The sequence below is a fragment of the Vanessa cardui genome, chromosome 11 (genome assembly GCF_905220365.1).
Source record: "Vanessa cardui chromosome 11, ilVanCard2.1, whole genome shotgun sequence".
Lineage (NCBI taxonomy): Eukaryota > Metazoa > Arthropoda > Insecta > Lepidoptera > Nymphalidae > Vanessa > Vanessa cardui.
In genome coordinates, this window is record NC_061133.1 from 1,289,007 (window position 1) to 1,310,143 (window position 21,137).

General features: G+C 36.6%; 2 protein-coding genes and 1 long non-coding RNA gene across 3 annotated transcripts; 1 reads left to right on the forward strand and 2 right to left on the reverse strand.

Moving 5' to 3' along the window:
- Positions 1-73: 73 nt before the first annotated feature.
- Positions 74-1,424, reverse strand: LOC124533776 (COA8 family protein CBG23705, mitochondrial). The gene is made up of 2 exons (XM_047109286.1): positions 885-1,424; positions 74-573 (listed from the first exon to the last, which is right to left on the reverse strand). Exons 1-2 carry the CDS (start codon positions 1,164-1,166, stop codon positions 361-363), a joined length of 495 nt encoding a protein of 164 aa, XP_046965242.1. The 5' UTR covers positions 1,167-1,424; the 3' UTR covers positions 74-360.
- A 246-nt stretch (positions 1,425-1,670) lies between these two features.
- LOC124533778 lies at positions 1,671-2,636 on the forward strand. The gene is made up of 3 exons (XR_006966705.1): positions 1,671-1,887; positions 2,122-2,290; positions 2,510-2,636. It is a non-coding gene; the product is annotated as an uncharacterized LOC124533778 (long non-coding RNA).
- A 3,305-nt stretch (positions 2,637-5,941) lies between these two features.
- On the reverse strand, positions 5,942-21,057 carry LOC124533773 (dnaJ homolog subfamily C member 16). The gene is made up of 14 exons (XM_047109282.1): positions 20,653-21,057; positions 20,109-20,285; positions 19,781-19,867; positions 18,927-19,207; positions 18,508-18,688; positions 18,142-18,343; positions 17,866-18,070; positions 17,350-17,609; positions 16,553-16,725; positions 15,982-16,119; positions 15,266-15,367; positions 8,819-9,020; positions 7,379-7,508; positions 5,942-6,908 (listed from the first exon to the last, which is right to left on the reverse strand). The coding sequence occupies exons 1-14, from the start codon at positions 20,826-20,828 to the stop codon at positions 6,808-6,810; spliced, it is 2,415 nt and encodes an 804-aa protein (XP_046965238.1). The 5' UTR covers positions 20,829-21,057; the 3' UTR covers positions 5,942-6,807.
- Between the last annotated feature and the right edge of the window lie 80 nt (positions 21,058-21,137).

Genomic DNA, 21,137 nt, shown 5'->3' on the forward strand with positions numbered 1-21,137 from the left:
TATTGAGTTTCACTTCTAAAAATTAATTGAATGACATTTCAATGATGAAATAAGTTTATTGCATTTTAAATTATTTAAATTAAACAATCTCATCAATCATCAAGATCAAATTTTACCAAATATACAATCTCGGACAGGATGGATTTCTTTTTGTTATTTGTACAATATTGTTGTTCTCTTAAACAATACTATTGATTTATTATACAAAAACAAATAGAGAGGACTTTTTAGATTATTTTTAAAATAACAACTTCTAACTGTATACTAAATTACACCCTTATTAATAAATAACAATTTAAAATGTTTAACAAAGGAGTTTTTGACTAATTTTTACTACATTAATACAAATACACTACAGAATTACTTTGAATTTTTTGTTCTAAATAATTTTGTAATTCTAACTTGTATTGCTAAACCTAGTAGAGTTAAGTTCTTTTTATACCACTCCTTATTGTATGTGAGATGAGTCTTCCAGTTTTTGTCAAGGAAAGCTTTGTAAAATACACTCATCTCGTCAGCAGTGAGATTTGCCTTTCCTTCAGGCAAGTTGTTCTTTAAATATAAATCGCGTTCCTGTAATCATTTCCAAATTAATAAACTTTGCCATATATATTTAAGTAACATGCTTTTATGGTCAATAAAAAGTGTCAATAGTAATTATGTACTAATTATAACACCCAATTATATATAAGATTTGTTGCTAATACTGTCACAAATTTTATTTCATTTTTTAGACTTATATTTAAGTTTTCTAATACCTATTATATTTGTCTATCAATTTTGGCATCACATGAAAGACACAAGAGAGAAAATTTTGATCAACTTATATAAATAGTTGCAGTGAATCTATTATGTGATACATTGTAATGTCTTATGGAAATTACCTTGAAAAACCTTGAATTGTGCTGAGCCCAAAAATTGTGGTTCCATTCTTGCACTTCCATTCTTAATTTTCGATATCTTTCTTCTAAGCTCGTTTCATTATCAGGTTTCTTAAATATAATTTTTCTAAGATTGGACACAGGGTCCGGTGGACCTATCATATCACTAGAAATTTTTGCTGGATTCGGCGTTTGAATGGATTTCACATCGGGAGTGGTACTTGTCTGTCTTACTACAGACGTAATCTGGAGCCTATAAGCTTTATTTACACGAGTTGACAACATGATCACCACTTAATAGTCAGACAAACTCATCGTTCCTTAAAATAATGCGTAACTTGAATGTTACAAAGTATGACAAAATTCAAAGTCTGAAAGTATTTATAATGATAACACGAGACGGGTCAAAGACAATTACAGAAACATTGTATGTTTAAGCCTTAATAGAATGGATTTTGATTCAAATTACATGTTGAGTCTAATGAACATAAAGTTGCAAATATTTGCATGAGGTTCCAACAAAATGTCAAATTCGATCTAGACGTCACTTTTGAATTGTCATTTGTCAATACAAATGTGAAACTCAGCTGTATTTTAAATACGTTTCTTTTTACACTTCTAAGTTATAAAGTTTTCTAATGAAAAAGTTATCTTACACGTGCAATTTGTTTTTATAAATAATTAATAATTTAATTCTTTATGTGCTCAACAGTGATTTAATTATTTTTTATATTATTTTGAGTCACAGAATTTGACAATTGTTATTTACCTTTGCTGTTAATTAAGTCATATTATGTCATGTGTGGCTGTCAAATTCTCTTTTAGTGCCGAATTATGTAAAAGTGTCATTACTTACTTTGCAAATAATTTACAATTCTTTACTGGAAAGAAATTGTTTCTAACTTAATAATATAAGCTACCATAATGACGAAAGGCAAAAGTGATGTCGAAGACGATTACTCAGCGAAGTTAGACATGTGTCTGACTGATGGAATCATTAAAACTGGTAGGTTTGTTTTTTGGTTAAAAATGAGTCTAGCAACCATGAACAGAAGCCGTATAGTTCCTCTAACTCTTATACCAAAAGGCTGATATAGTTATAAATAACTAAAACCTTTAATATGTATTATTTTCCTTTGAAAAAACACAAATCTTTAATTACGAAATATCTATTATTATTCTTACTTGATATCGTTTTTAATATGAACAAGTTGGATAATATATGTTGTTTACTTTGCAGGAAGTGGTGTTATGTTAGGTGCTCTAACTTCAGTTTTATTCTTGGGTCGGCGGAGATGGCCAGTTATAGCTGGAATGGGTATGGGAATAGGTCTAGCATATGCTAACTGTGAATATGAATTAAATCCAAAAAAGAAAAATACTGCATAATGACTAATATGTAATATCAGGTAAGATAGAGAATAATATATTTCTACCCTTTTCCATACTGAATCTATTAAATTACCAATCTTATGCATATCAAGATTGCTTAATAATCTTAAATAGGCCATCTTTAATCTTTGAGGCCAAGTCCTATAAGTCTAGACCGAGCAAGGAAATCTTTTGTTATCCTAAAGTTTCTAGTTTATTTCTGTACCATTCACTAATGTATCAATATATTTTCACAGATAAGAGTTTAGTTGAGAAGACTTGAGTGATGCAAATCATGTCCAGCAAGCAATTTCAACTTCAGTAGATAATTTATTTTAAAAGCATTCAATTTTGTTTTAATGTACAAATAATTATTAATTATTATAATGCCTTTTATTTATACCTTTATTATTTAATAAATAAAACAATAATAGAAGAACAAATTTTAATATTTTATTGTACAAATGGATACTGGAATAAAGATCAAGAATTTTGTATTTTAAAAGTAGAAAATAATATAACAGTATAATTTCATATGAATAGACAAAAAGCTCCGTTAACAACCCATATACAGACACCAAACATGGTGGTAATTAACCTAAATTAATGATAAAATACACAATAACACACACATCTTAAGTTGGGTATAAAATCCATGAATACAATGAAAAGACCCCAATATAATAAGAATGATTTTCTTAACAATCACAATTTGATATATAAGACCTTGGCTAGATATATAAAGAAAAAAAAATTATAATGTGAGTAATTAAAATAGGTTTGAAGAAATACATTTAGGGAAATATTTATGAAACAAGCGTGTCTTTATCATCATCATCACTAAACCTCATATATATATTGAACAGAAACAAAAAAAAAATTGAAATGCAGATTATAAAATAAAAATGAGAAATGGGAAAACTCACTTGTAGAATTTAATCAGACATCAAATCACACAAAACATTCAAAAACTTCACAAAAAGTTTTTAGGGTGGTCCTATATTAATCATAAATTTAATAATAATGGTTTCGAATGGCACATGAGCTTTTTATTGTTTCAGTTCTGTTTTGCACAATCTGAAGTCATTTAACATATTTTATATCTCTCTGATGTTGGGCTTAGACCACTTAAAAAATTACATGTAATAAGTTATTAACAACATTTTCTATCTACCTGAACTGAATACAAAAAAGAATTATCAAAATTGGTTGAAAAACAAGACGTCATAAGATAATCTACATAAATATCCATACATTTATTGAATTTGTTACCAATAATACTTAGGACTCTATATATTTAACATTCAAAATCAGATGCTATTAATTTTGTAATAATTTAGGATATGGTAGCAACTATGATACGACTTTTATACAATTCAGTATATTGTTATAAATTTAAGTAATCATACAGGATACAAAGAATATTGAGCGTATTGTTGTTACATTTCTTAACTGAGAATAAATTCCTCAATATTTTCAAAAATTAACAGAAATGAGAATTTTATGCATTGATATTTTAATAAGAAGACCAACTTGTGACCAACACAAATAATAAATCTATTTTAAAATGTAAAGCATAGTGAAACTGAATCATATTTCTACTAGTAAATTCTCAGATAAAAAATGGGCCTACTAAAAAGTTCCGAGTACTATTGTTGAATTTGCTTTCATGAAAATTAAAAGTCACACCAACCTATCCAATTGGAGAAAATCTCAAATCTAGCAAAAGTGAAGTCTGTGAGTCTTTGAGGGCTTTATAATAAACTAGGTATGTTTTATCGAACATTTAAAATAATCCTCAGGTCACTCACACATTTAAATTGTAACAATTTTATATAAACATACAAGCAAACATACAGCTGCTTGTGAAATGGCAAAGAATAGGCAACATTAAAATTGTAACTACTTAATAACTATTTAACCATAGACATAGATTGCAATACTATCCTCGACATTGAAAAATAATCCTGATAATTAAAAATGGAACTATTTATTTTATTAAAAAATACTATATAGCAATATTAAAGATTGACAATTATTTTTAAAACAAGTTATTTACTCTGTGTGCATTAGTTCCAATATCTAAGATCAAAATTAAATTACCCTTTAATGATTCGTTAACAAAAAAATCAATTGTTTCATCCATAATATTGATAGTGTTGTAGAAACCAATTGATATATTTTTTAACGATAACGTGTCTATGACTTTGCAATCTATGCTATTGAATATAACATTTAACTAATATTTGGTAACATATTGACTAGTAACATATAGTCCTTAAACGACAAAAAATTCGTTTAAAAACAGAACATTAATAATTTAAAAATACTATTACTAGATATTCAATTTTCAATATTATGAAGCTACAAACAGTTACATAAATATTGAGACCGCTAAGGTTAAATAGAAAGAATTTGTATGACAGAAAAGTAGTGTTCAAAAACCGATTATCAAAAGTAAATGTTAATAGTGTGACTTTGGACTGACAGATATCTTATATAAATTCAATTTTGCTGATTATAAATTCAGCAAAATTGAAATTTGACACCCACATTGTGTATATGATACCATAGATACAGAATTAGTATAGAGTGGCTATATTCAAATGCGGAATTTACAGTAGCTGTTTTTATTGATATTAAAAATTTATGATCCCGATTTGATAATCTGTATATAGGTAAAATTTTAAAGTATTGAATAACATTGGGGCTGGCCATTACTTAAATACACCTTATCAACAATTAAACATACAGATTATAGAAGTAACTAACAATTAACTCCTCCATTGTGATGTCTAAAAGGATAACTTCTATAATTATCATATATTAAGGTATTTTTAAGAACATAAGTCAGAGACCGTCCTTAGGCACTGATACAGATTTATATTATTAATAAAAATTGCAATTACAGCATATAGAGAGAAATGTTTGAAGCTAGAATTATACTATCTATGGATAAGATATTTAAATCCGTAATTGTAAAACTCTATATTGCCATAGACATTATAATAAACAGTTACATCCTTCTCGTATTACATCTCCACAAGAAATATGTAATAGACAGTTGAGTCGTATATATGAAAAAGTCGATTTACATTTGACCTTGAAAATGTTTACGTAACGATATTTACTCCAGAAATCTTATATTTTATATATTGGGATTCATATTGATATTAATTTTCAAGAGAAATATGGTACAAGCTTTGTATTGCATATTCAAAAAATGTATTATGAGTTTTAATTCAGATGTAAAACAATGTCTATGGTAACATAGCTTATTATTGTCAAAAACGACTATAGTGCGTTTAATACTGTCGTTAGCAAGACTAGCCGTGTTCATGGTGACGAACGCCTAATTTCTACTTCTTATAAAAGTGTGAATACTTATCAAACGTGGATAGCAGTTGAATTCAACATAACATTCCCTAGTACAGTACAAAAATAAAATTTCGTGGACGCCATTATTGACATCATTAAAAAAAATGTATTCAATTAGTTAATGAAAATATCATAACAAATTAAACATTATTTAATAGGGATTGAAGTATATGTTTAAAATATTAAATAAAATTATTATAATCAAATCCTTCAATTAATCCTTTGGGCATTCCAATTACTTTCAGAAAATTTTACATATTTAAATTAAATTCAATTACAATAATTTTATTTAATATATTAAAATCGCGAAAAGCTGGAGAAAATATAATAAAAAAATAAAGAGTCCTATTAAGAAAGACATGTACAAGAAAAAAATAAATCATAAAAAATTTGTACCGCAGATCCAGTGATAATATTACATTAATATATGTATCTCTATCAGACTGTGCCTCTACCGTGACACTATCAATAACTATCAAATAGACAGGCACCATAACCTATTCTATTAACATTCATAGTATATTGATGTTTAATATTATATTGGAAGCGACTGAAATATTTAGCTTTTTATATCTCTACATGAGAAAGAGAGAATCTAGTAAAAAAATAAGTTTAGTTTACAGAATGTTGCCAGCATTTGAGATTGCATGTCTTTTCAAAATTGTAAATCCTTGGGTAACATTTCTATAATAAAATTCTACAGATACATTTGCCAATAATTTTACCAATTAATAATGTTAAAAAAGAACATTGATAAATAAGGCACCGATAAGAAAATCATGAAGTTAGTAATAATTGATTTTCATGCAGGATCAATAATATTTTAATAATAGGAACAAAATCGAATAAACAAGACAAACAATGCATTGATGCAATATCATCGATTGAGACCTTGAATATAATATCTGTGGTATGAGGTTATGGTAAAACAAAAGAATAACTTTATGTTACGTCATCGAGAATATCAACATCAATATACCATGAATGTCAAAACACCAACCCACCACTTAAGTGGTCGAAAAAATCTTATACCTGGGCAGTATATTTCGCTTACAGATAAAAAAGGCTGAAAAGGTACCTCCGTTTCCTTGAAACACAAACAGCCAACTCATCATTTAAACAAAAAAAATAGCCCGTAATAAGGCTTTGGGATAACCAAGGACTTCTTGGTGTAAATTCACTTGGTCGTCATGTCCGGCCAGTAGTTGACGTAGTATCGGTGGGTGCTCCCTTCGAACAGTCGATCCAGCCAATTGCCGAGACCATCCAACAGGTTTTCTAAAATTAAAACAAATAATACATATTACTTTCAAATTACAATATAAATCTGTTTACATACCTATTGAGTCGAGATGGCTTAGTGGTTAAAACGCGTGCATCTTAACCGATGATTGCGGATTCAAACCCAGGCAACCACCGCTGATTCATGTGCTTAATTTGTCTTTATAATTCATCTCGTACTCAGCGGTGAAGGAAAACATCGTGAGGAAACCTGCATGTGTCAAAATTCATAGAAATTCTGCCACATGTGTATTCCACTAACCCGCATTGGAACAGTGTAGTGGAATATGTTCCAAAACCTTCTCCTCAAAGGGAGAGGAGGCCTTTAGCTCAGCAGTGGGAATTTACAGGCTGTTGTTGTTGTTGTTGTTACATACCTATGCGTACTGAGTATTAATTAAAAAGCTAATCTTTAGACTACTAATCGGGGAATATCGCTCTGCGTTGAAAAGGTTGCAGGTTGGTACCTTGCAGCAGCAGCGGCGGGTCGTAGCGCTCGTCGTCGGACGAGTCCGGGTCGGTGGTGAAGCCGATGAAGGCGCCCGCCTCCGGGTCCGCCGCGCGCCCGCCCAGCGACACCGTCATGCGGCTCATGCGCTATTGACACATACATAATAATAATAATAATATTGAGACAACATCACATACATTACTCTGATCCCAATGTAAGTAGCTAGAGCACTTGTGTTATGGAAAATCAGAAGTAACGAAGGTACCACAAACACCCAGACCCAAGACAACATAGAAAACTAATGATAATCTACATTGACTCGGCCGGGAATCGAACCCGGGACCTCGGAGTGGCGTACCCATGAAAACCGGTGTACATACCACTCGAACATGCAGGTCGTCAGGTTATATAAATAATGTGTAAATTAAAAGTACTTTGTTCGAGTAGTCCATGGGTATCTTTCAACTGTCACTTATAAAAGGAATTATTAATATTAATTTATTATTTGGGAACGTTGATTGTACCAAGAAGACAGTCTCAGAAAACTGATTATCTACTGCTTTTCATTAATCAAGCTATACACATGGAGGGCTAAATGAACTGCTTGAGATAACTGAACAAAAGTGACGTATGAGCTGAAAATAACGAAAAAGCGTGGAGTTAATACCTGTTGACTTCCAAGCAGGATACATTAATTGAAATAATTGTATTTAATTAACATGACGTTGTATTTTTTAAATGTTAAAAAAGAGTAACTACTGAGTTGCTTGCCGGGTCTTCTCGGTAGAATCTACTTTCCGAATAGGTGGTAGCTTCACTTAATTGTAAAATGACGATTCAAAAGTGCTTATAAAAGCCCACTTGAATAAAGTTTATTTTGTTTTGATTTTTTTTGATTGAACTTGGCGAGGACTATAGTCTGTTCGCGTTAAGAATGCAGTGAGTTGTCATTGTTTACCGGCCTGACTCCGCCCCCTTTGACCAATCAAATCTTTTTAAATTACAAAGTCAAGTTCACATTTAATCAATTAATAACTGATATTTTTATTTTATAATTTAAATTTTGTTTATTTATATATTTATATTTAATTTATTCAAGCTATACACGTAATAATTAATGTAACCTATAGCTTCTAGATGACGTTATGTCAAAATATGTTAATTTCTACATCGCGATGGGAAAATTCGCAAACGAATATTGTATATAGTGTTAAGAATTTTGTTGATTAAACACCCCGATTCGATTTTTTATTTTAATGTGTATTTTTTAAATTCATTATACTTAGTCTTTAAAACAAATATAATTTGTTGGAATTTTAACACAAATATGCATACACCTTCACCCTGCTGTTAAAAAAGATTTGATTGGTCAAAGGGGGCGGAGTCAGGCCGGTAAACAATGACAACTCACTGCATTCTTAACGCGAACAGACTATAGTATCAGCGGGCGGCTCACCTTGTGCGGCTTGGCGCACTCGGGGTGCTTGGCGTGGTAGATGCAGAAGTACTTGCGGTGCGGGTTGAGCGCCAGCACGGTGCCCACGCAGTTGCGCGCGTTGACGCGCAGCTCGCCGCCGCCCAGCGACAGCTGCAGCACGCGCCGGAACCACTCCACGTGCCGGTCCACGCACAGGTACGCGAACACCAGCGTCTTGTTCCTGCCACGACACGCAGATATCATTACTGGACCCAACGCTCACTTTTTATTTTTTTTTTCGAAATGTGTATTGCTGTTGGCCCTATTGGCCTCTACAGCGTCACCGGGTGGGGTGGGCGAGCTATATGCTCAGGCCTAGTGATGGGAGCCCACTGAAGGGCTCAGAATACGCGCATCCTAAGGGTGCCTCCTATGAGGCCGAACCTCGGCTTAGGACGCCGTCGTCGACTCCAGGGAGGAATGACGTGTGCATTCAACGTCGTGCGCCTAGGCGCCGACGTGTCGGTAAATAGGGACCTCGACCCCGCCGGCGGGGTCGGTGTGTGTTGTCTGTACCTATCTGGGTAGTGTTGTCGGCAGTGAGTCTGTCGACGGGATCGTGTAGGACGTGCTTAGGACGCCTACGGATCGGATAGGGACCAACGCTCACACCGACTACATTCCTTCTTATAGCAAAGGCAACGGGTTGCCAAATGAGCACCTGATGGTAAGTGCCACTCCGCAAACTGTGACTTTATAGCTCACTTTCTTTCGGACCGAATCGGTGGTAAATTCTTACTTTACAATAAATAAGTAAGTGTAATATTTCTTTGTTGAATGCAAACTGTGACTTGACAGAAAATTTTGACTATAATAGGCTATTATATGCCTCCGAAAACACAGCAATGAAATGAAGAAGCAGTTCTTATGATTCTGTACTCTTTTCTTACTACCATAGATAATTAATCTAAAATACCTTCTATTTCTGGCACCAGAGGGCGCCATAAGTACTTTACCGCCATTGTAGCTGTTGAGCGTCATTGCATTCTTGTGATTCGTTCGAATTGCTTCGAAATTTTTTTCTTAAAATACAAAGTCTTAAAAAGTTTGTTAAAAAGTGTACTAAGTGTAGGATTTAGTGCCTTTTGAAAACACAGCAGTGTATCTCACTACAGAGATGGATCCGGTAAGTAGTGGTAAGGAAAACGAACGTGTCGGTACTGTTGCTTCGGATGGAGAACAAATACCATCTACGAGCTCTGTGTCTAGATCGCCAGGGAACAGTTCATCCTCGTCCTCGGAGTTCGAGGACGGTACTGCATCACCCTTACCAAATAAACGATCTCGTACAACAGCACGTAAGTACAGGTCAAAAAAAGTTTTTCCGATCCGCGGGTTGATGTTTTAATGTCACAAATGGCGTACATTTCTAATTATTTCAGTCAATGTAGCCCTATGTATTATAATTCATCGGATCAACAGAATTATAATAAAGCTGTTCCTAGTACTAGTAGTAATAACAATTTACAACAATTTCCTAATAAAAATTTACAATTTCCTAATAATAATTCAGAACAATTTCTAACATTACCTAGCCAACCCGAATCAATGTCGCTTAATTGGGGTTCCCTAAATACAGATGTTGATAGAAAAAAGATTATGCCAACTAGTGATAAAGAGAGATATTTAGAATTAAATAAGTTACAACAATTTGATTCTCAGGCTTGGAAAGGCATTAGGTATAAGCAAGTTTTACAGAGTTGCTTAGCAGCACCAGGGTTCACTGGGCTTCAAGTTAACGATGAATTATGTCACTTTAATAAAAGCAAGGACTACCTTGCTTCAACTGAGTTACTTTTAGCCGGGCTATCCAATCAAGTATTGGAACAACGTCAATTATTAAAAACAGGTTTACAAACTATTGTTGACTGGGCTTGTACTAATTCTCAGAACTTAAATCCAAATAACTTGTTTGAGAAAATTTCTGACACTTTTGGACCTGGATCTTTATGTCATAAAAATTCAGAGACCACTATGCAAATTATTTGTGGAAAGCGTTCTGAATGTATAGAGGTTAGGCGTGAACGCATTCTTAAAGAAATAGGTAATGACAACCTTAAAAATACTCTAAGGAATGTCCCGCCCAGCTCTGAATACTTATTCAGTAGAGAGGCTTTACAGCCTATAATACAATCCCTCGGAGGGTCTCAAGTCTTGTTGAATACACCAGCCTATTTAAAGGAGAGGAAGAACCCAGAGCGGGGAGAACATATTTTTCAGAATAGGAAGGTTAGTAATAAATATAAAAACAAGAAGTTTGATAGGAAATTCAAACATTCAGTGCAACAGAAGAGTCGGTCCTTTCGTCAACGTCGACCTAATACAGAGGGATCAAACCCTAAATCTAAAGAAAATTGACTCACTGCACGGGTTCAGAGGAGGTTGCCTAAGATTTTCCATAGAGAAATGGTCGGAACTAGGGGCAACCCAGTTTATTTTAAGGTCAATAGCAAATCACCGCTTACCTTTCAGGAAGAAGCCTCCTCTGAAATACCCTACCAGTCATTTTTTGGAATGTCTAGCAACCAAAGTTTCCCCAGAAATGACTCAAATGATAGAAGAATTGAAGAGCAAGGGTGTGTTAGAAAAACCTTCAACTATAGACCCGGGTTTCTTTTCAAAGATGTTCCTAGTCAGGAAATCAGATGGTGGCCTGCGCCCAATTTTCGACCTCAGGGGTCTGAACTCATATGTAGCAACGAGACATTTCCATTTAATAGCACAAGTAGATGTGAAAGAATTCCTTAAGGGGAACGACTGGTTAGCCAAGATCGATATCCACCAGGCGTATTTTCATCTGTGTATCGCGGAGACACACAGAAGATTTTTGCGTGTCATATACAAGGACGAGATCCTCCAGTTGACAGCATTACCTTTCGGCCTGTCCTCAGCGCCCCGTACGTTTGCAGCAGTCTCAATCTGGGTGGCCGAGGTCCTCAGAGGTCGAGGTATACGTCTCATTGTGTACCTGGACGATTTTTTACTGGCCTGTCAGGACAGAACCAAACTATTGGCACAGGTTGCGGAAACACTGGCTATCTTGGAGTCCTTGGGATGGTGGATAAATTACAAGAAATCCATTACCAATCCCACACAAAGGCTGGAGTACTTAGGTCTAATCTGGGACACTCAAAATCGGACAATAGCCTTACCAACTCAAAAAGTTGTAAGCATAAAAGACTGCCTGAGAGGCATGTTGCGCCGAGACAGCTGCTCGTTAAGAGAGCTTCAGAGGATGTTGGGCATGTTAAACTTTGCCAACCACGCGAATCCTCAGGGCCGGCTCCACTGCCGGAGGTTACAACTCTTCCTAAAAAAGTTTATTGGGAAAGGCCCAAAGAGGGTATTGACTCCCAGTGTGCGAGAAGACTTGAGGTGGTGGTTGGATGCAGTAGAGAGCAGTTCAACTCCACTAGAAAAGAGACAGGTAACTCATTTCTTAACCACAGACGCAGCGGATGCGGGCTGGGGAGCGAGTCTAAACGATCAGTATCTGTCAGGAAGGTGGGCTCCAAACCAAAGAAACTGGCACTCCAATATGAAGGAGATGTATGCCGTCTTTGCAGTGATCAAGTCTCAGAGTTCACGGTTACAAAATGCACACATTCTGGTACAATCGGACAACAAAACCCTAGTAGCGTACATCCGGAACCAGGGCGGAACCCGATCAATAAACCTATTAGGACTAACAACCTGTTGCTGGAACTGACTTCTCAGCTCAATATACAGATGACAGCATTCTACTTGCCAGGAAACCTAAACGGCATTGCAGATCGCTTGTCAAGAGGAAGACCAATACCAGAGTGGCATCTGCTGCCACCAGCCACAAAGAGAATATTCGACCTTTGGGGGATTCCAGAGGTAGATCTGTTTGCATCAAAAGAGACCGCTGTTGTACCAAGGTATGTGACTCTAAACTCAAGAGATGGCTCGGCTCTTTTTTGCGACGCCTTCAGCCAAAAGTGGATCTTTCAAACAGCATGGATATTCCCACCTCCAAGCATGATACCCAGAGTCTTAGCACATCTCAACAGCGCAGTGGGGATATACTATGTAGTAGTGCCCCAGTGGACCCAATGCTTTTGGTTCCCGGACCTGCAGTCCCGCGCAGTGGTTCCTCCTCTGCAAATAGAGAATCTCCAGAGAGTTTTAATAGACTGGACAACAGGGATCAGCCCACCTCAAGTGGACAGATTAAAGCTTCAGGCTTGGAAGATTATGGGTGGGAGGATCAGATAACCGAATGGAGTAATGAGGAACGACTTTTGTTAAGGAAGAGCTGGCGTCCAGCTACTTTAAATACCTACAGTGCACCGTTAAAGAGGTGGCTACGTTGGAGTAGAATACATAATGTGCAAAGTAAGAGACCTGAGGGTAAGGAGGTAGCCAGATTTCTGGCTAATTTGTATTTACAAGAAAAGTTTGCATACAGTACAATTTTATTACATAAGTCCGCTGTGGCAACATACTGTGCAGCAACAGAAAGCTTATCAAAGAACTTCTTTATTAATCAAGTTTTAAAGGCTATAAGCCTCTCCCAACCACATTCACCTAAATCCCCTGTGTGGGACGTTAATATTCTGTTGGAGTGGTTAAAGACATCTAAGGTTACCAACTCTTTGTTTGAACAAAGCAGACGAACAGCACTTATCCTTTTACTTGCCTCGGGTCGAAGGCTCCATGATCTGACCCTGCTAGAACTCAGTGACCAAGGGTTTGTAGAAACTGACCATACTATTACATTTTGGCCTAGATTTGGTTCAAAAACGGATACAAGCATTCATAGGCAATCAGGCTGGCTTCTAATAAGGCATCAAGACCCAAAGATTTGCCCAGTTACTCATATAAAAAAATTTATTGAGATCTCAAAGTCAAGACGGGACCAAGATAAAAAAGTAGAATCACTTTTTATCTCATTATCTGGAGTTGTTAGACCTGCATCTAAGACAATGATTGCAGGATGGGTAAGGTCAGGATTTAGATTAGCCAAGATTGATGCTTCTCCAGGTAGCATAAGATCAGCAGTAGCTTCTCGGGGATGGTTGGACAATAGACCAGTTCAAGAGATACTAGAGAGAGGTAATTGGAGGAGTATAAAGACCTATTCAAGATATTACTGCAAAAATGTAGACAGATCTCAGACTAGTGAAGCTGCAGTAGGTTCACTTTACAATAATTTTAAAACAGTTTAATTACAATACCTATTGATTTTAGTGATTAATGATTTGATCTCAAGATTAAGACCGAACTATACTTATATTTTTGGTTTCACAAAGCTTTCATATTATTTTTGTTAACTTAATCATAAGTTTGATTGTTATTTTATATTTCTTTTATTAGTTTATTAATATAACAGTAGTATCTACAAGATACAAATGATTTTGGTTCCTAACTTTTAGATACATAAGGACATTTGTAAAATTGATTTCTCTTAATTAGAAGTTAATAAGATTTATAATTAAAAGTTTTTAAAAAAAAAAAAAAATCTTATTATTTTAACAATTTGCTTTCACATTGCATTCTTGTGGTTTGTTATTTCTGATCACCAGAAGATATCAAACAGGTCTTCATTTCATTGCTGTGTTTTCGGAGGCATATAATAGGACTGTTTTGCATTACAACAAAACAGGTATTATATGTTGGAGAAAACACAGCAATGATACAAGGAGCTTGCTGATGATGAAGACTGCAATGACGCTCAACAGCTACAATGGCGGTAAAGTACTTATGGCGCCCTCTGGTACCAGAAATAGAAGGTATTTTAGATTAATTATCTATGGTAGTAAGAAAAGAGTACAGAATCATAAGGACTGCTTCTTCATTTCATTGCTGTGTTTTCTCCAACATATAATACCTGTTTTGTTGTAATGCAAAACAGTCATATTTGACTGGTTTTTAAAATCAATTTTATATTATTTAGTAGAGGTTAAGGAACCCAGTAAAGGTTTTTTTTTAAATTCTAGTACATATTTGCCGAAAAATATCATATTAAAAATTCCATATTTAAATAACGCGCGAAATCGCTACTTGAACAATATGACCCTGCAATGGGGTGGCTGACGTCACTTTGCTGTATTTTAATCTGTGGTACATATAGTAGAAAAGCAAGGTTTACAAGAAAGTGACTTCATCATAAGCCCGGCCAATCAGGAGCGTTTTGTGTCACGTGACAAACGTTTGAAAAAATGCATTTTTATTTATTGCTTTTTGAATAAATTAAGTATTATTTTCAAGTTTCGTAGTAAATAACCATTTTTAAACTCATAATCTATACTGATTACAATAATTCACAATTTATTTTTCGAATTGTCAAATAGCCTATTTCGCATCATCCACATGTTCTTCTTGACATTGTAACAAGGCTACAAGACGGTGGGCTGTCTTTTTAAAAACATTGCGTTATTATCTTACACAAATTGTACTTACTTTCGATAAGGCCATACAATCTTGTGGAATTTCGACAACAACTGCACTCGACTCTGGCCATCCACCAATAGGACAATAGTTCGACAACCTGGCTTAAGCAACCTGCGAATGACATGATTTAAATAATGATTAAAATCTCACATTTTATAATTTCTAAAAGTTAACACGACATAGTCTGTTAGACAAATCTGATATGGGCTAAGGCCTAACCTCAGTTGATTATTCTACCACATAGCCCCAATGTGATATATTTTGTCTAATATGCAACATATTTTCCATCTAATTTAAATTTGTAATATCTTATAACGGCATTAAAAACATTTCATGTTGATACAAAACTAGACGTAGTCTAAAGATGTTACACTATTTTGAACCAAGTTGTATCATGTAAGTTTAATTTTTTATGCAGTTGTCAGTTAAGTGCTTTAGTTTCAAAAGGCACTAAGAGTTTACGACGTGATAAAGGAATGTATTTAAAAACTGACAAAGGTTTTCTTACTCTGACTGTACATTCCTCTTTATGAATCGCTTAAGCCTATCAAATCCATGACCATGAGTTTTAATTTCTCGTGTAAAAATCTCATTCAGCCAATAAATATTTGGTAATAAATTTTCCAAGAACCTATGGTCAACATGGTGCTATTGGTCTTATAGTCCTGCTATTGGTTATACCATGATCCTTCGATGCCAGTACGACAGTGGTCAACTCGACTGACCTGACCAGACCGTTGTACTTCTCAGCTCGCAGCTCGTGCAGCCGCATCTCCGACTGCGGCTCGTTGTTGTTGCGCTTCGTGCCATTCTGTCGGCGCCTCTCCTCCTTCTGGCGTTGGACCGATTCCTCTTCTACTCGTCTGTTATAATTATAAAGAAAATATTATTAAAATTGCTATGTTATATTACATATATAAGCAAGAGAACCCATAACGGAATATTAGTTTTTTGTGGTAAGATTTTCCGGACCTTAGTTCCGATGTGTATAGGTCAACACATAAAGACCTCTATTCATCGACAGCGTGCTGCGTGCGCAGCGCCGACAGCGGCGCTCTGTACTCACATGAGGTAGGCCATGAAGTAGCCGGCGGCCAGCACGAGCGCCACGGTGGCCAGCACGGACAGCGCGGACAGCGCGTGCTGCGTGCGCAGCGCCGACAGCGGCGCTCTGTACTCACATGAGGTAGGCCATGAAGTAGCCGGCGGCCAGCACGAGCGCCACGGTGGCCAGCACGGACAGCGCGGACAGCGCGTGCTGCGTGCGCAGCGCCGACAGCGGCGCTCTGTACTCACATGAGGTAGGCCATGAAGTAGCCGGCGGCCAGCACGAGCGCCACGGTGGCCAGCACGGACAGCGCGGACAGCGCGTGCTGCGTGCGCAGCGCCGACAGCGCGCGCTCGGCCCACTCGCACAGGCGCCACACGGCGCGCCACAGCGGGCCCTTTACCGCTTCGTCCACCAGCTCCTGCGACAGATGTGCGTGCGTTGACAAAACTTCTGAACTCTGCCACAGCTATGGTATTTACTGCAATATTTTCTTTGTTACTTTCGTTTGAAAATTAATTGGAAATAAGTGGAGAAGCAGAGACTATATTTCTATTATATTTACTAAAAAATAATTGCACACATATATATGTCGGAGACGGTCATGAATTCCTTAGCGTAACGAAGCGCGGCACGAATAGCGCGAGGCGGCAGCACTATCGTTACGTCACGACGCTACTAACTTCGTGCTACGACGGAGCCTGCCCGATGGAGGCGCTCAGAGACGACTCACTTACGATTCCGCTCTCGTGAAGATCAGTACCTCCATCCTAGGAACCGTCATTCACTTCGTTGCCAAGTGTGATACAGTGTTTTACTGAATAAGTGTATTAAGTACTTTAAACGTAGAATAAACGTGTTCCTGTATTCGCGGTTTCCTCTTTGCTCGATCACCCTAGTAATACGCCCCTATGATGCATGACGATCGTACTGATGTCGCTGTCGATCCAACATATATTTTAAATACACAAAAACGACAAAATACATGACTTCCTCCACCAGGTAACCTTTGGGCAGCGAATACGGATTTACGGAGTTGAGTTACCTTCACGCGAGTTTCGTACGCCACCACCTCATTGGGCTTGAGCAACCTCTTCACGAGCTGCTCCAGTGCCCTCTTCGTCTCGTTCAGCCTCTCGTGGTACCGCACGGCCTCCTCCCCGCGGGCGGCGCCCTCCTCCAGCTCGTCGGGCCGGCACTGGCTGCACGTGGGCCACGTCTCGTTGAGCCACTCGTACTGGATGCGGGTCGCCTCGCGACGCCAGATCACCACGATACGATGCTCGAGCGTCGATATGTCGATGCCTGAAACATGGATGTTGATTGATTTATGTATGGTACCGATCCGAAGTGGCCAGTTTAAAGGGCAAGATTGGGTTTCCCTAAGGTTGCGTCAGATTTAAGTGCAAAAGCCGAAGAGAGAAGTTTTTTAGCGCTTAAGCTTGAGTTCGGCATACTGGAAATACTCCGACATTCATTTATTCAGCCGAACTCAGATTTCCAAGGATAGCAGATTGCAATGCAGGCACAATACAAAATACGGCAATGTCGCCGGCCTCACCGGAGCCGTTGGCGAGCGCGTCGACGAAGTCGGGCTGCGCGTGCGCGTACACGTAGGCGTACTTGAGGCGCTCGGGAGCGCGGCGTGCCAGTGCGCGCAGCTGCGCCAGCGACTGCGCGTGCGCACGCTCGCGCGCCACCAGCACGCAGCACAGGCGCCGCCGCGCCGCGCGCCACTCCACCGGGCACACGCTGTCCAGCACGCTCTGCGCCACACATGCATTAGCTACCGTCTGCGATCTTGGCCTCGCTCGTGTATCCGCCGCGCTCGACTCACCTGGGAGGATAGCCTCGGCAGCGTGAGCATCTGATTGGCCTCTATCAACTGTCGGAGCGTCTGCGACGGTATCTCCGTGGTGCTGACGGTGGCGGCGGGCTCGACGCTGTCCTCCTTGAGCAGCACCATGGTGTCCATGCTGCGCTGGATCTTGTACCGGGCTGTCACTTTTTGGGTGTTCTGGGCGGATATATCCACGAAGCTAGAATATTGAAAAAATACGTGAAATTTTACCTGAGCCAGCACCAGTTACATTTGACCAAACACTATCCGTTACGTTTTCATTTAGTCTATTTCTTTGTTAAAATATTGGAATGAACTGTCTAGTTTATGAAACCATAGATTAAAATCAAAGTAGTAACTTACGCGAACGAAACACGGTCTCGGTAATGAAAAGCGGTGATCAAGTATCGAAGGCGAATGACTTGCCGCTCCTCGAATATCAGAGCCTTCACCTTGTTGTCTTCGAAGTCGCTCACAAACACATCCACGTTACGGTCAGTCAGGTGACTGATTTGTTTGTATGGGAATTTCCACCGAATGAAATCTAAAACGAAAATTTATTTTTTGTTATACACTCGTAATTTGACAAGAGACTCTGCCAAATTTAATATTTAGAAAACCTTGTACTATTTAAGCTACTTTAATCCAATAATACTATGTAGTTTAAATGTCTAATCCAACATAATTTTATTTCATAGAAATTAGATTCTCCATAATCATACATAAATATAATTTTAAAACTCCTGCATTTAGTCATAGTTGAGCATCAATCACATACTAACCCAATATCTTAGGCAAAGACGACAGGCTTTCCTTATATATGTACACTTGTTTATCAAGTATCAAAGTGAGACAGGGGACTCCATGAACACCTATCCGCCTTGCCAAGTTAGCTTCATGTCCAGCATGGACAGTAGCCATCGTCACCCCTAACGGTTGCAGTGCTTCAACAAGCCGTCTCCAAGCGGTCGCTGATCGAACACAGTCAAAGCACCAGTCGGTATAGAATAAAACTAGTGCAGGTGTGTGAACACTTTTCTCTAAGATATTGTTTTCGAAATGTCTGAAATTAAAAAAAAAAAAATTTCGTTTTTGCCACCCCAAAACACAATATAACAATAACAAATACTCATTTCTCACAATAGATGTTATTTTGTAGAGAAACCCATACAAATAAAACTAGACTCATGCAAAGGTATTAGATAAACAAGTTTAAAAAGTTTTAATCTCATTGTCTGTATTTAACTGATAGCTTCTTTGCATAGTATGTTATTGTAGTTTTAACATTGCTTTTATTTAAGTTTGTGTTTTCCTTTTTATAAATTCACTATATACATTTAAATAATGTGTGGGTTTTTGTTGCAGTGATTAATTACTATTATAAATGGAACTGGAAACCATTAAATACATAACCAAATATCCTACTTAATATGCAGTGTCAAATATTTGCCTTACAAATTCTAGTGGCTGTATGTTATATTAAAGTACCCATTGTTTAAATAAATGTATATAACAAAACTAAGGCATAATAGTAAATACTGAATATTGCAACATTTTTTTATGCATTTCTTTTTACATTCTTCATTCAATTAAAATTTATATACAAAATTTTTAATATAGCAATAAAATAAGATACCTTGCTGTAATAGACAGCTTGTGGAACAAAGTTATGTCTTGGTCTTGTGTTCTGAAGTGTGTGCCAAAGTAGTCAAATGGGTCATTGCTGAAAAAAAAAACATAATTGTAGCTCTTCATGTAGACAGATTGAATACATTCAAATGTAAAGTTTTGTTTTATTGTTGGAACCAGCTGATATGCAACAATAAATATTGAAGAGGGTACAACTTTAAAACTCCTTTTTAGTAGAAGAACAATCATGTAGCACTAGACTAGTCTGTGGTGGCTTATTTAGAGAAAAACATTAAAATAAAAACTTATAATTTATCTGTAGAGATTAAACATACCTAAATCTAGCATATTGACTATAATCATGTCGCTGCTTGTACATGTGATCATCTTCATTTGTTATCCCATACAAGTCATAAGCCTGCCGTCTCTCTGTGTCCGATAGCAGCTCATATGCTTGCTTAATCTCAACGAATCGAGACTCAGCATTTGGATCTTCATTTTTATCAGGATGCCTATAAAATATTGAATTTATTTTAAAAAAACTTAATTTGAGTTTTGTCTTTGTTCTTTTAATTAATAAAATTGAAGTATGTAGAATTTAATCTACAAAATATCATATAAGTATCTCAAGATAATATATAAATTTCACATGCACATCCAAAGATGAACAAATAAAGACAATGTTGTACAGAATAGAGTTATTTTATTAATTTATTTTAAGTCAGAAATTGCAAAAAGTTTAATTAATTTAGAAGAAGATTAAAAGGCATAAAAATAATTCATAAAAAAAGCAATTACTATGTTAATGATAATTATCACAAACTATCAAGAGGAATTGATGGCAATATTTTAAAAAAATCGAATGACTGCAATATTTACCATTCTTTAGCTAATTGCCTGTACGCTTTGCGTATTTCAGGTAGAGTTGCCCTTCGATGGATGCCGAGAATTTTATAAGGGTCACCGATCTTTTGTGCAGCCAGTATCGGTAGCACTATCACCATCAGCAGCAGACACAGCCATCGTCCCTTCCAACTCTTGCATTTCCATAGCATATTATTGAGCGCTAGCGACAAAGCCCCGTACTCGAACCTCCGCACTATTCATAGAATTATCTTCACACTAACATGATTTATTCTACGAAGACACTCATTACTAAAGAGATTTAACGGATAATTGGAAATCTCTTATCACTCATACGTCCTAAAATAGAACGAGATGGTTGAAAATTCGTGAAAATCTTGGGAAAACTGAAGACTCTTTAAAGTGACAACCACAGATTGATAAAACAATAATGATAGAATGCTGATAGTACCAACTGTCATTTTTTCACAGATTATTATTTGACATTGCCATGCACAACT